Genomic DNA, 15,958 nt, shown 5'->3' with positions numbered 1-15,958 from the left:
AATGGGTGCCGTCGGAAGTCCTCATTAAAAAAAAGTAACTTTTTATGATATTTGGATACCCTCTCTTATCTGTCTTCTTAAATAAGATATGATCCATCCACCACTTCATCTATCCATTTTAATCAGTCATGTATTTTATCACTTAATATAATATTTTTATAATTTAAAATGTTATCCCCTCTTTCTTTAACCATAAAATTCTATCTACTTCAACCTTCAAATTATTTTTCTCTTCAACCTTAAGTTTCTGTATACATTCTTCTTCTAGTAAAAGATGATTGAATTTTAGGGTTTTCTACCAGGGATTAAAGTGAGAGAAGACAATGGATTAAGATGGGTGGGTAGTTCAATAATTCAAAACTAACTTACCATTCAGGTTGAATGTATTCAACCAGGATCTGACTCAGGTCAAGGGACGTCAAATTATGTTTGACCCATTTTTTTATTTGGATTTACCACAAGTTTCCAAACCCGTTAAATTCTATTTTTGGATCACTCGGATTTCAGATCAAGTCTGACCCATGTTATGCCCTAGCTTTGGAGCTATCAAGATGTAAGTAAAAGTTTCACGAACACATACTTTTGTAGAATTAAGGTTTCAAATAACTCTAGCAAAGATGAAAACAACTAAAGGCCTTGTGATTGGATAATGTTCTGATAGAAGTAAGGAATGGATGGTAAGTTTTGGATTGTCCAAGCATATGAACCTATTCAATAATATTTTGACAACCTAATAGTACCTATAGAATTAAATTGGTAAGTATTGAAGTCATGATTTTAAATCTCATTCAAGATACAGACGACTTGTCTGATATGTCTCGATATCATCCACTAACGAGATGGATAGACAAGTCAAACGTATCAGATAAGATTTAAAATTATAATTCATTTTTCTCATTATTGAACGAGACGATTCAAAAGTATCAGAAAACTCATCTAAGACGAGTTAGTTTTGTTCATGGACGAGACGAGACATCAAAATGAGTTTTAAAACCATGATTGAGATAGAAAATATTATGAATAGAGATATTGATATAATTAAGGACATGTATGAGAATTAGTAATTATTATGATACCAAATGGAGAGGCGACGAATGAGTTTCTTGTACAACTGTTTACTTCAATGATCAACATGAAATTTGAATTCAGTGGGCGCGGATTCTTTGTGGTAGTTTTTTCCTGCAGTTCCCTGTAGTGGATTTTTGACGATTGAGGGATTGCCACATCACAGAGTTACAAAACTCCATCCATTAAAATATCATAATTCAACGATTGTCCATTTTCAAAGCCTCCTATAAGACTTAATTTTAATTTTCTTTTTCAATTTTCTTTTTCTAGATCTGATGTACATTATGATCCTTACATGGTTGAAGTATTAATTTTTCTTTTTAATGTGTGTGTCTCTCTCTCAAATTTTAAATTAACTACAAAGAATTGCAGGGAAATTGTAGTGCATAGGATCCGCTGCCAAATAAAGTAACTGAAATATTGGAGAACACGTCCCTTCATGTATGTTATTTGGTTTTCACCACATTATTAGTTTGTGAAACTGAAGTCAACAAAAAAAAAATAAAAATTATAATTATAAGGTGTTAGAACCATGGGCTTAGAATACATGAATCAAGATAGATTAACTTGGAGTGAGTTTAATATTGACACCCAAGAAAATGAATATCTAGAGTGTGTGGGATCCATGAATACTAATCAAATTAAAAGGACAAAATACTATTACAAGACAACAATGTGACTAGTACGCTTTATAGAGCTAAATGTTGGGTGGTTAATAAGCATCATATTGATAAATTGAGTGTGATAGATACGAGGTATTAAAATGGATGAATGAAAATGTTATCAGTTTAGAAATAAATTAAGAGAAAGTTGATTGAGATGTTTTGAACATGTTTAATGAAAATTGATTACATACTCAATTAGAAGGAATATTAAAGTTGAAAGTTCTAAAAGAGCGAGAAGAAGATATAGAAAAACATAAATTGAAATAATGAAATTGTTTGTTTTTTCTATTTTGAGAAAGTTGTGGGATTTGAATATGAGATATTCTTCGAGGAGTTTTCTGAAACTAATAGGGGATTCTTTTATGGTGCCAGCTAGATAGTTTAGTTGATCAAATAAAGTTGTGATCTCAAGAAAGGAGTATCACTCAATTACTAAGGATGATCCAACACAGATAAGTTATACTGCTAATGGAACATCTAGACTGTAAATTCTTTCAGGCATATTCCTTTCATAAATCCAATCGCATTTTGTCATTGGTGTCTTGCTTGCAATTAGTAGCGTACAAAATATATGAAACTTGTGGCTCACAACTTGCTAGTACAATTGAAGAAAAATATTCTTTTAAATTAATGGTTATAATTTTATCTAAAATAAACTTATACCACATGCACTTTACTAGTAAATAAAAAGGGTGAGCACGACAATAACAAGGGAGAGTTAAAAGTAATGACCATTAAGCTCCATCTAGGACCTTTATGTAATTTTTTTTCCTATATCTTTACTATTATAACAAGAGAAGAGAAAGGGGCAGAGAAATGATTTGACACCAAATTTTAGATCCCACAAATGCTTCCATCTTTATATTTAAACATATATAATGTAATTTTGATAAATAAATATATATATATAAAATAAGAAAATTATAATCCATGATTATTTTTATTTATTTATTTATTAGAATGGTATCTGGGCCAACTTGCGCGTACCAACTTTTCCCTCATCCCCGAACAAGACTTGCGAAATAGGATTTTAATTCTACGATCCGTGACCACTGATATTAGTAGTCGGTGGGAATCAAACTTGAGATTACAGGGGGAGTACACCCCTTGATCCCGAAGTGCTAACACTCGGCCACCCATCTGGTGGTTATTACAATTTCAAAATTATAAAAATATCAATTTTACCATATGATATTAAAAAATCAAATTTGCAAGATAAGCCCTTTTTATAAATGTGATGCCTGCCAGCTCCTACATAGATGACATATATTTATATTACTAAAATCAATTATAATTAAAAAAAAAAAAAAAAATCAATCGATTTAATTTCTTAAATCATGATGATGTGGTGGTGCGTTGGTGGAACTTGGAATAGAATTTGACAGAAAGGGAAAGAAAGAAAATAACCTCATAAAAGAATATATAATAAAAATAAACGTGTCATAACTCTATTGAATGCTGAAACAACAGCGAAGAAGCACTCTCTTTCTCTGATTTTTAAACAGAAAATTCGGACTCAATACTTTCTCAAATCTCACCAACATTTCTAGGGTTTTGTTTACGATCTCTGCAACTTTCATGGAAGCTTCGCATTCAGCTTCAACCCGACCAACCTTCCGCTATTTCTATTGCAATTGTTTCAGACGCTGTTGTCACTGTTTCTGTTGTTGTTATTGTTGTTCTCAGCCTTAGGGTTTTCTTCGTTTTTCTACTCTTCTGTTATGGATCAGTCTCATCTGCAATCGAATCTCTCTTTAGGGTTCAACTCCCACTCTTCTTCTGCTCCTCGGACACCAATATCTGACGATTCAATTTCTCTTCAAATCAATTCGAGCTTCCGTGATCCCTCGCTTTCGATTCCATCAATTCCGTTACAATTGCTTGAACAACAGCCTGAGAATCAGAGAGATGAAGACACAGTGACAGATAGAGAGAAGGGGAATGAAGACCACGACGAAGAACATAGGGACGATGAAGAATTCAGCATTTTAGGTCACCCCATGTGCTTGAAAAGGCGAAGAGATGGAGAATCTTCATCTTCGTCTTCATGGACATCATTGAAAAGAGCTTCTTCGATTGAATCCTCGCTTGAAATTAGGAGAGCTGCGGTCCGCAATTGGGGGAATCAACCGCTTTGTGTTGCTGATCCAGATATCCATGAAATAATGGAGAAGGAGAAACATCGACAGTTCAAAGGAATTGAGCTGATCGCCTCCGAAAATTTTGTCTGCCAAGCTGTAATGGAAGCCCTTGGCAGCCATTTGACGAACAAGTACTCGGAAGGAATGCCCGGTGCAAGATATTACAGTGGTAACCAGTACATCGATCAGATTGAGCTTCTTTGCTGCAAGAGAGCTTTAGAAGCTTTTCATCTCGACTCTGATAATTGGGGTGTAAATGTTCAGCCATACTCGTGTACATCTGCGAATTTTGCAGTTTACACTGGTCTTCTCCTTCCTAGCGATCGTATTATGGGTTTGGATACACCGTCAGGAGGGCACTTGAGTCATGGGTACTATACACCGAGCGGAAAGAAGGTTTCTGGAGCAGCTATTTTCTTTGAGAGTCTCCCTTATAAGGTGAACCCACAAACAGGGTACATTGATTATGATAAGCTTGAGGAGAGAGCACTTGATTTTCGTCCCAAGATATTGATTTGTGGTGGGAGCTCGTACCCTCGGGAGTGGGATTATGCAAGGATCAGGCAGATTGCAGATAAATGTGGATCATTTTTAATGTGTGACATGGCTCATATTAGTGGTCTTGTTGCGGCGAAGGTGTGATTATTTTTTTTTGTTTGTGCTGTTTTGTTCATATCTGAATTCTTAAGATATTTTCTTCATTTGGTTAGGGTTATTTACAAATTTTTGAATTTTAAATCTAGAGATAAATTTCTTTGAGCTTGGACCTACAAAACATGCCTTGGAGCTTTGATGCTTTGAAGATTTCTATATAGTGATGTCTCAAAGGTTAAAACTAAAGAGGAAATACTTGAAATCTTGATTTCAAATTTTAGTTGCCATTGGAAGTAATATCCTATGAGCTATAATAGGCTACCAAACTGGCAACGTATCCATTGGGCTCAGGGCTCTTCCAATATTTTATGAAGCATTTAAGGGGATTTTTTTCATTATATCTTTCATCTGTTTTGCCTGCATATCATTTTACTGATATGTTGTGTAACCAATGTTTCATCCAACAATGCCTCATTCTCGAAGGTGCACCTTGAGTTCATTTACTTTTGGTTTACTATGCAATTTTTTTAGTTTCCCGGATCCCAATTATAAGTTCTTGTTGACTGTGACTCATAAGAACCAAGCTATTTATTGTTTTAACGCTGTTTGCATTGTCTTGTGCCAAATATTTCTGTATGATTCAAGTGCTGTAAAATATTGATGATGTAGGAGTTATTTGCTCCGCGCTAAATTGAATCACTTATTTCAATAAACTATGTGGGCATACAAGAGGAGAAATAAGATGAGTTCTACAAGAGGACTACAATAATATTAGGATTTTTAATCTATGATTTTGTAATTAGTTGGATTAGTTTTATTTTTTATTTTTTAACAATGAGGGCAAAGTGATGAATGCTTGATCCCCAGGGATGGAGTGGTTACTGTCTGTTAGTGGGGCTTTAGTACGTTTGTTGTGAGGTCTCTTATCTCGATATTTTTGGTGTATTCGAATTGATTTCATTTATGGGTGAGCTTCGTCGAAGATTAGTAGTCTGCAAGCTAAAGACAAACCTTTGAGAGGATTCTCGGAGGGAGAGATGATTCCTTTTTTTTATCACTGAAAGCAGAGTGGAGTTCTCGATGCATGCCTCTATGCTTTTAGGAACCTTCTCTTGGTTGAGGTATGTGGTAGTGCAAGCTATAAGAGGTCTATGTTTAACCCTTCTGTCATCAGGAAGTTTAGGGAAGGTGGAATTGTGAAAATAGTTGAAAGGAAAACTTAATGTGCCAATGAAAAATGTAATACTAATGCTACAGAAACCTTTTGAAAGGTCTTGTGCATTGTGGCTCTGTTTATGACATAATTATCCTCTTTCAAGAGAACATTTTCAAAATTATCTTGTGTAAAACTTTTATAATACATGAAAAGTCATAAACTTCATTTACTCCTTGCATAAGGTTCTAATATGTATAACAAGGCTTATCTATGCATGTCCCATGAAGAGCCAAGTAGCATGATCATCTCATTACGTGCGCTTTTCTTTCATAGAAATCTCAATGGACTTTTGAGGACCCTTGGATCATTCTATTCCTAGGAGCTTGAGAGGTCGAAGGAGCTTAAAGTATCTTTTAGGTGAGCCATCCATCTAGAGCATCATAATGGACTATTGAGCCCATTATCATTTTTGGACATCCTAAGACACCAAATTAATGGAGATAAAAAATAGAAGCCTTTTAGAAGTGCGTTAGCAAGAAAAAAACACAAATTTTGAAAAAGTAAAAAATGGGAGTTCCCAAAATAGTGAACGTCAATGATCAAAGGTGCAAAGCTCCAAAAAATTGAGACCCAATGGAATCTCTCCCCAATGTTTTCCTATCTGAAGGGTTTCAGATCACCAATAATTGTTAAAATGTAGGTTTCTTCAACCAAGGAATTCTTAGGCCTTAAAAACATGACTAGAACTTTTTAGGTGTAGTGAGAGCTATGTGTGAATCCGAAGCATCTAGGGTACATGATTCTAAAGATCAAAATTCAAAACAAACTACAAATTATCTCACACAAGGATTTAAAATGAAACACCTCTTAAATTCATTAATACTTGAAATGTTAACTACTAAGCATACATGATATGCTAAGTGAAAACATACATCTAACACATGAAAATGGTGGATTAAAAACTTTATAATGAAGCTCTCAATACATGGTTATCATACTCATGAGGTCACAAAAGGATAGGGCAAGAACCTTCTATCTAACCCTTACCAAATTTCTAGAAGAACGTAGTGTCTCTAGTATTACAAAAGACAAAAGAAGAGAGAGAAAAGATGCGAACTTCAATGGAGTTTTACGTTGGTTGATGAGGATTCCTTTACAATGGCTCCCACATGAGGTTTTCTAATTTTCGACTGGACTTGTGCTCTCCAAATTTATATTAGGGAAGCACAATGGCCTCAATTTGCAACCATTCATGGAACGACTGCATGGAGCAACATCTATATATATATAAGTCAGGATCCCTTGACTCGTGAAAAAAACAGATGATACAAATCATTTAAACACAAAATCCAATGGTTGAGATTTATCCTCGATATAAGTGTATTCGAGATATGTATTAATACTGTTAACACAAAATCCAACTGTTGGATTTTGAATCTAAACAGTTGGGATTATGTTTTTTTTTCATGAGCCATTCTTCTTGCGTCAACGGATATATATATATATATATATATCCTTGATAAGCTCCTTAGGAAGGGTAGGTCAAGTGTTTGAAACCCCATGAAGTAATGAATTCCTTGGGGCCACCTTCAGGATCCAGTTGACCCTCGATTCAACCAGTTGCAAACTTGCACATAGGACTTTCTGAGGGGGCGGTGTGTGTGACCATGGGATTAGTCTCACCCAAAGGGTGGGGATACCCCCAATAAGCAAAATATATTCATTTATTTGGGAGGCATCCTGAATGAAGTTTTCATCCAGCAACTCGGAACATTGCTGCATATATTGCTATTCAAAGCATGCACACTTTTTAGCTTAATTTTTTAATTTTAATTTTCCAAGAAGTCTTTTATTGAAGAAAACAAGAAAAAATTTCTTACATATTTTGGTTGTAGGAGGCCCTTCGCTGATTGAAGAAATTTGGTTCACCTGACTAGAATGACCTTATTTAAAGTCATTTTTCGTTATTGTTTGTGCATTTGTATGTTCATACTGACATCTGGATTAACAGGTCAAGTTTCTCATGCATAAGATATTTTGATGTGTTTTTAAGAAAGTATTCTTGTTTGTGCCCATTCCCCTGCAGCACAGTTCTTTTTACTGAAATTGCGTGTTATTGTTACTGAAGAAACGTTCTATGTCAACATTGGTTGGAAAGTTAACTTTGTCTTATTGTTTGGATGGTTCTATTTGCAGGTATGCATAAGCCCCTTCGATTATTGTGACATTGTTACCTCAACAACTCACAAAAGTCTTCGGGGTCCTAGGGGAGGTATAATTTTTTATAGGAAAGGTGTAAAGCCAGGGAAGCGAGGGAACAACCAGTATGACTTCGAAGAAAGGATAAACTTTGCTGTTTTTCCATCACTGCAAGGTGGACCTCATAATAACCACATTGCAGCTCTTGCCATAGCCTTAAAACAAGTGGCTACTCCTGAGTACAGAGCATATATGCAACAAGTGAAAAAAAATGCTCAGGCTTTAGCATCTGCTTTGCTAAGAAAAAAATGTCGATTGGTCACTGGAGGTACTGACAACCATTTGGTGCTTTGGGATCTCAGAAATCTGGGCTTAACGGGTATTCTATGCTTCTTCTAAATTTGCTTACATGGATTTATTGTTCTTTTCGCATTGATACATTGAAACAACTTTGCTGCTCGTCTTGTTTCTATGTATTGATTATTGTATCAAATGAAATTTTTTTAACAAAGTAAAATACAAGACAAAACTAGGAGTTTGAGACGACTTAACAAGCTTGAGAAAGAGGAAAAAGCTTATCTCAATACATTATAACCTATCTAAAAACTCACCTGCACAATCGTTAGAGGCCTAGAATTGTTTTTGATAATTATAAATTTTATTGAATCAGAAAGGAGGTTGAGATGGCCCCACCTTGTTTCATGACCAATTGATATCAACCTATCAAAACACATGATCCCACTTAAAAGCGAATTTCTCAAAAAATACAGCTTTAAATTCAATAAACATTTTACACCAAGAAATGACAACCCTAAAATGTCCAAGATCATCTCCTGAATTGTTACTCCTTCCCTTGAATTATTTTTCAGTTCCTTTCTTTCCAAATTCTCGAACAAACTGCAGAAGGTAATAATGGCCATAGAATGTATTTCCTATCGTCGAATACTGTTCTATGTTTGGTTTCAGGTACACCACAGTCCACATAATTGCAAAGGGAAGAGTCCATCCCAACCTAGTTCTAGTAGAAAATGTATGTGTACTAACTACTTACAAGATTGTGAGCTGACTTCAGAAGAAACCAATGTACGTATTTTTGGCCAAGGGGTGGTTTCATGGTTTAGGTCCCAGTTGTTAGGTTGGGTAAAGTATCATCTTGAAGCCTTAAAAAAAGAGAGGGAAATGGATCAGCACGGGCCTAAATCCATAGCTCTTGTGGCCCACAAACCAAACCTGAATGATCTAGGCCACAGATATGGTTGGGCACAGAAATTGATTTGGGCGTACGGGTAAGGGCTTGTCTCACGCTTTCGGGCCCTGGAAGTTGGGATCTTGTAACTGTTTAAAATGAAAGTTAGAATTATAGTTAGTTTTTTCCCATTGGTACACATTGGAAATGCTTCGAAAAATTCTGAAACAAATATAGGAACCTTGAAACATTGCATTTGATGCATAAATTATAGAGTTGCCATTGCCACGCCCACTTTTGTTAATGACACACCTAAAGTGGGCAAGTTTTTGGTGGTGCAATAGTAGCTCTCTAAATAATATTATCCCAGCCTTTTTTTTTCAGTAGTTTAAACTTTTATTAATTGAGAAGGGGGTGGTCGAGAAAACCAGCCTGGGTACTAGAAAGTACAAGAGATGCCAAAAAACAAAGGACACCTTACAAAGAGCACAGCAAATCTCAACTGAAAACAAATTCCTCAAAGAAGGCTTCTTTGAAATCAGGATCTAATTTACACCACTAAAACAAAACCCCAAGAGTTTGCAAAATCATCTCATGAACATTGCTATCCACGCCTTGGAAGGATCTCTGATTTCTCTCCTTCCAAGTACGCCAGCAAATGGCAAAAGAAAGAAGTGCCCAAAGTGTTCTTTTCCTACCCAAAAACACATTCTGACTCCAACCTTGAGACATACAAAACTGAACTTGGGAAGGCCCAGCTAATTTTGAGAAGTAACAAGAAGTCCCAGCCTTTTTTTATTTGATTGGATGAATCTTAGAAGTTACAAATTTTGTTTAATGGTTGTTTTAGTATCAAAACATGCATTTAGTACACTCAATAGGTTTTGTGAAACATTTGTTTTTAAATAGAAGATGTTTTCACGAAACATTCAACATTCCACAATCTGTTCAAGTATGTCACAAAACTGGAATGTTCTGCCGAAGAGTTCTGAAAGGGATCAAAGCTTTGAACCCGGGGTAGTCACATGTCACATTGTTTTTGTTGCATGACCTTTTCTTTTGCAATCTGTTTTTAACATGGGTCTGTGGACCCACATTGGTAAGAGATCATATTTTGTGAGGCTAATCTCATCGTGGTCATCCTCCTCTAAAAAATCAGTCCAACATGAAACTTCCAACACTACCAAATTCTGTGCTAAAAATAATTTTTCACACCATTTATTACAGCCACATGGAGATTATTTGAGGGCTGTTGTTGGTGATCATCCAGGCCAAAATTTATTCGTTTCTGAAACTTCTATTAATGTTTAGAGTCCACTCTCCACTGAAGAAAGCAAGGCATTGAGTCTCCTTAATCATTGCCTGTGATTCTGCAGGCCAATGTGATTTAGAAATGATGGAGCAGAAATGCAACGCTGAATGTCCTCAATACAAACCTTTGTTGAAGAAAGCTTTACTTTTGGAGTGAACTATTAGAACTTCATGGTGATTCTGGACCTGGTTAGAAGCTTTAGAATGGACTGATTATTTGTGAGGATCTCCATGTTGAGGAGGTGATCAATTACCAAAAATCAGGGCTTGATGCATCTTCACGTAGGAACCAAATGTTTGAGTTTCCAGTGGATTGCCCAAAACATTAAGACCTTTGTGACAATCCTAACTTTCTGAATAGGACAATGTTACTGATAGGTGATCTAACTTTTCTAACAAGAGAACTTTTATTTTTATCAAACAGAGCAATTTATTTAGAGGGAAAAGCGTGGTCGAGATGACCAGCCCAAGGAGAAAATTACACAGCATGGAAATTACACACCTTCCCCCACCTTAAATTCTTTAAGTATATTTGCCCCCCAAAATCGCAATTCTAGAAAAGATTGCTCCTTGCTCCAAAAAATTTGATTGTTCCTTTCTTTCCATAAGATCCAGCAAACAACAAACTTTGTGAGACTCCAAAGAATTTTTCATGGAAGCCAAAAAGGAGATCCCCTACGACAGCCAAGTATGAAAAAGAGTTCTGACCGAGAAAGGAGAGCACCCAACCAATCTGAATAGAGCTAAGAAATGGACCCAAGTCCTCTGCGCAACTATACAATAGAAGAGAGTATGCTCCGCCGACTCCCCATTCACCTTGGCACATAAAGCGAAATTATAACCCAAAACTCGCTCCTAATGATCTGATCCAATGGTGCAATCTTCACCAAAGCCGCCAATCAAATGAAGATAGAAACCTTAGACATGGAACCTTGCCATCATAAAATCCTGTGCTTGAGTTGTAGCTTTTATCATATGTAAAGTTTGCATGCAGGCTTTTCCTAACCTTCGTTTTTCTTTCTACAGGCAAGAAGTATGAGAAAGTATGTGAGATGTGCCACATTACTCTTAATAAAAGTGCCATATTTGGTGATAATGGTGCAATTTCTCCTGGAGGTGTGAGGATTGGTATGTAAAGGTCTTTATTACCTTTTGGGACGGAAGTGTTTAAGGGGTATGATGGTGGAAAAGTGTATTTGTTTTGGTAATTTTCCTTCTGTATGTTTTTTTCAGGTACTCCTGCCATGACAACTAGAGGTTGTCTAGAGGCTGATTTCGAGACAATTGCCGACTTTCTCCTAAGGGCAGCACAGATAGCATATATTGTGCAGAGGGAAAATGGGAAGTTTCAGAAAGATTTCCTTCAGGGTCTCCAGGAAAACAAGGATATTGTTGAGCTCCAGAACCGTGTTGAAAATTTTGCTTCCCAGTTTGCAATGCCAGGATTTGACATTTGAATGTATTAAAGAGGAAACCTAAGGACTTTTCATGATCCAGTTTTTGGACTGAGCAGTCCACAAACGGTGACTTATCCAAATTCTCATCCTTATTTCCCCATTACATCCTCAGTAAAATATGGAAGATCGCTTACTGTTTAGTTTGGGATCTGTTGTTTTCTAAAAAGTTGACACTTGGGAATCATCTTATATTTTTTTTTTGGGTATGGCGACTGTGGGCCAAATTCAGTGTCATTCCCCCACTGGCGGAGTAGAGTTTGTAAAAAATTATACTTGATCATTTGTTCTTTTTATTCGATATATTGAAATAAATGGATTTGTGGAGTTACTGCTGAAACTATAGGAGTTCAGTGTGTTTTGCATTCTTATTATGTAGCCAAAATATGGTGATATAACATGAAGTTTGTAGCTCTGGTTTCTAAATGAATTTTCTTGGTAAGCAAACACACGCCCATTGGATGACTGTTTGTCATGGATGGAGCCGCATTTTTCATGATGATTCTCCTGATGAAGATTTGCAGGTTTATTTTTTGCATCAGTGACCCTGGTGATCCAGTATTATAGTCTCTGGTGGTGCCAATCATGTTTTGGAAAGCTTCAGCTGAGACATTCCAGTTACACTTACACTTTAGATTGGGACGAAATATTGAATGTTTCGGTGTCTGAAGATTTTGGTTGAGACAATCTAGGGTTTTCTTCTAACCAGAACATTGACTCGACAAGATTTTAAACTCTGGTGCCAGTGATTGGACTCCATTGTCATCGTCATTATTTACTCCTTGAATATTGAGGTCACTATTATTTTCTTGGTATCAAGAAAGAATGAATTTAGATGGGCTTGTCTAGCTGTTTGATTTTGGGCATTTCTGGTGGTTGTGCGAAGCAGGACCTACTACTCTTACTGGTCCAAGAGAGCTAAAAGTGAGTACCGAGGGGTTGGGGGAGCTAAATTGGTTGTTTCTATAATGCGGGTGAAGTCGAATAACCTAACGTCCGTAGGAGAGGCAGGAGTTTATTTATACCAATAGGTTGCATTTGGTGGAATGTTGAGGTTTACATGGGACTTTTTACCCTGCACACAATAGTAGTTAGTTGCAAGTGTGGAGTCATAAAACACAGTCTGGATCTTGTTGCGGTACTAATGGAAAAGAAATTGAGGATGCTTTTAGGTCTTGTGCGTATGAAGGGAAGAGGGTATATAATTTCTTATAAATACAATTGATTTCTTAATGAGCAATATTTTGGTTGTGTAGATTAACAAAATCTTTGTTTTGCTCTGGTTATTAGATGGTTTAAACCATATTTGATATTGGATGGACCATTAATTAATTATTTAACTGATTACATAATCTTGTTTCTGAATCCTCAAGTGGATTAATTGCCAAATTTGCATGATAACTAAAATGGTTAAGATCACTTATTGTTCATGATTTTTTTTGGGTGGGGTGTTTATGTTTAGCATTGGTGGTGCTAGGCATAATGTCACAAAAGCATTTATTTGGGGGGAATTTTTAGTAGAGAGAGAGAGAGTAGCGTAGAGTTTCTGACATCCTCTTCTCATTCCTTCACAGATGGAATGATTTTTAGTTTACTAGAACAACATAAGGACTATGAAAAAAGGTGTACCCTAATGATTACAAGTGCACCCAAAGGCCCCAACATAATAAAAGCATGAAAAAAGAGAGGAAATTTTCAGCATTATTCCTTTTTTTTCTTCTAACAACAAAAAAAAAAAAAAAAAAACATAATCTCTTAATAATCTAAAAATTTTCATACATGTAACATGGATTTCTATGTAATTTCTCTATTCTTTAGTCCTTGTGTTCTACAAGGAAGAAACATCTTTCATTTTTTTTTTCATGATCTTTCCTTTTACAGGTAGAGAGAGAATTTTCATGAATAACTTTGGCTTTCTGATGAAGCTTCTACCTTAAGATTATTCCTTCTTGTCTTCCTCTTCTTAGAAATTAATATTATCTTCTCTAAATGCCAACATCACATTTTGTTTCCTTCAAGTTCACCCTTGTCTAAAATTCTCAACTGTAACATCTGCAAAACAAATAGAAAACAAACCCAAAAAAAAAAAAAAACATAACCACTGCTCCCAAAAAAACAGATTCTGTTCCCTTCTATTAACCTTTCATCTCTAACTATGATTGACTGCAGATGTCCAAAAGCTTCTTTCTGCCTTCAACAATTTCATCAAAGAAATCATCAAGTTGCAGCACTATATTCTCAATTCCAGATTTCAATATCCCAAAACAACTCTTTAATTTCTCCAACCTTTCTCTAATCTCGATCTCTGATTCAAATTCAATCAATCCCATAGTAGACTTCCTCTCCAACTCTGATCTCAGCTCATCAATTCCAATCTTTGTTCTTATAAACTCGTATAGCAGAGTTCCCGGGTGCCCATCAATCTGGTTGATCTCAGTTGACACCCTTTGCTGCAATCTTGCTGTTGTTTCCATAAATTTTGATCCAAAAAACAAGGACCCATCATATTCTTCTTGTCGAAAACTTGAATTGGGCCAACAATAGACCAATCCAGAAAGCAAGATCATTAGAAGAAGTGAACTGATGTTCCTTGTTGCATGGAGAACTCCACTGAAACCATTGAATCCATTGAGTTTCAATTCGAAGGTAACCTTCTCATCGAACCAGAGTGAAAGGGATTGAATTTTGGTCTCAATTAAGGCCTTGTTCTCTTCCTCCAATCCTATAGCTTCTCTGTAGCATCCAGAAATCGTCCGAATAACCTGTATCAAGAATTAGAATTACTTCAATTAACTAAATGACAAGTAATACAATCAAGGATCAATTTTTTATTTTTTATTTTTTCAATTTTCAATGATTGTGATCGACCTGGCGACAGAATTGCCGGTTTGAATTGTGAGTATCATCAAGGGAAGAGACTCTATCGATCCATGAAGAATAGTAATTCTCCATGGTGGAGATGCCCGACTTGATTACAAAGCAAGCGTCCCAAAGTCTGCAGCTTTCATCCATGAATTCATCCAACCATTTCTCCCGGACAGGGAGATGGAGCTTTTGTACTAATATGATAAAATGGGAATGAAAAGATCGAAGAAGTGAGAGAACCCGTTGGAGGAATTGAATCGACATGAAGTTACTAGAGTAGAATGAACGTTCGAGATCGTCAATCTCTCTAGTGAGAAAGGAATAAAAGCCATTGACAGAGGTGGTTGATGAAGGATCCATCATAGAAATTAAGAAAATTTGATACAAAAGAGGAGAAGAAGAAGAAGATTGTGAAAGAATGGTTGGAAGCTATGATGGATGTGTCCTATAAGTGGGATAGAAAAGTAAGAAAAGATGATGGTGAAGAGGAAGATATTTATAAATTGAAAGAGGAAGAGAAATATCAGGAAGAAGAAGAAGGGAAGAGAGTGCCTTAAAAGATTAAGACTTATATGGGGAAATTTTGAAAAAGGATGGGTTGGGAGTATGATGGGTGTTCCCCATAGAGGGGAAAGAATGATTGAGGATTGGCCTTTGTTGTTTAGGGGGAGAGAAGAAAGGAAAGAAGAAGAAGAGTGACAAACAACAACAATTCAAACCCAAAGTGAAAAATATAAAAAACATGAAATCTTCATGTGGGTTCTCTCTTTTGATCATATTGTCTTTCTGTTTTTCATGTCTCTTACATCCTTCTCAAAGAGGTCTGCTACAAAGGAGCACATATGACACAAATGTTTCATTGTTTTAAGGGAGGAGAAATTAAAGAAAAAAAGCGGTAATTTTTTAGATACCCTTCTGGGTTTTGTGAATATTAGAGATGCCCCCGGATTTTCGAACTAATGACAAACACACCTTGACGTTGGTCTTTTATGAGAGACAAATAAAAAATGATCAAACACACCTTGTCTTCAATCTCAAGATTCTCTCTCTTTAACTATCAAAACATAAAAAATAAATTCTCTTTCTTTCAACATTCAGACAGATATAGGATTTTTGTTAAGTTGAAGACGATGAGTGATCTTCGTCAAAAATCAAGGATTTTAATAAGAGATTGAAAGTAATGAGTACTTTATAATTCCTCTCTCCTCCCCCTTCAAAAGGAAGAAAAAAAAAAAAAAACTGTCTTCTTGTCTTGGGTTCTTGGCAGGTACTTATGGAGATCAAGTTGACTCATTTGAGTTATCTCGAATCTTTGATGA

The 15,958-nt window shown here is 35.9% G+C and overlaps 2 protein-coding genes across 2 annotated transcripts; one reads left to right on the top strand and one right to left on the bottom strand.

Moving 5' to 3' along the window:
- Positions 1-3,170: 3,170 nt before the first annotated feature.
- LOC147401672 (serine hydroxymethyltransferase 7-like) lies at positions 3,171-12,114 on the top strand. The gene is made up of 4 exons (XM_086443033.1): positions 3,171-4,510; positions 7,821-8,202; positions 11,347-11,448; positions 11,554-12,114. The coding sequence occupies exons 1-4, from the start codon at positions 3,455-3,457 to the stop codon at positions 11,775-11,777; spliced, it is 1,764 nt and encodes a 587-aa protein (XP_086299159.1). The 5' UTR covers positions 3,171-3,454; the 3' UTR covers positions 11,778-12,114.
- A 1,236-nt stretch (positions 12,115-13,350) lies between these two features.
- LOC147401671 (uncharacterized) lies at positions 13,351-15,484 on the bottom strand. The gene is made up of 2 exons (XM_086443034.1): positions 14,643-15,484; positions 13,351-14,536 (listed from the first exon to the last, which is right to left on the bottom strand). The coding sequence occupies exons 1-2, from the start codon at positions 15,000-15,002 to the stop codon at positions 13,928-13,930; spliced, it is 969 nt and encodes a 322-aa protein (XP_086299160.1). The 5' UTR covers positions 15,003-15,484; the 3' UTR covers positions 13,351-13,927.
- Positions 15,485-15,958: the final 474 nt, after the last annotated feature.

This window comes from Akebia trifoliata, chromosome 5, assembly GCF_017979445.1.
Source record: "Akebia trifoliata isolate Shusen 1 chromosome 5, ASM1797944v1, whole genome shotgun sequence".
NCBI classification, from domain to species: Eukaryota; Viridiplantae; Streptophyta; class Magnoliopsida; order Ranunculales; family Lardizabalaceae; genus Akebia; species Akebia trifoliata.
The sequence above is the reverse complement of the archived record's forward strand: the minus strand, read 5'-3'. Positions and strand labels throughout refer to the sequence as shown.

Coding starts and splice junctions, on each gene's coding strand:
- LOC147401672 (XM_086443033.1), top strand. CDS start 3,455: ATGGATCAGTCTCATCTGCAATCGAATCTCTCTTTAGGGTTCAACTCC. Junction 8,203..11,346: donor CAGAAATCTGGGCTTAACGG/GTATTCTATGCT, acceptor TTCTTTCTACAG/GCAAGAAGTATGAGAAAGTA. Junction 11,449..11,553: donor TCCTGGAGGTGTGAGGATTG/GTATGTAAAGGT, acceptor TGTTTTTTTCAG/GTACTCCTGCCATGACAACT.
- LOC147401671 (XM_086443034.1), bottom strand. CDS start 15,002: ATGATGGATCCTTCATCAACCACCTCTGTCAATGGCTTTTATTCCTTT. Junction 14,537..14,642: donor ACCGGCAATTCTGTCGCCAG/GTCGATCACAAT, acceptor TTCTTGATACAG/GTTATTCGGACGATTTCTGG.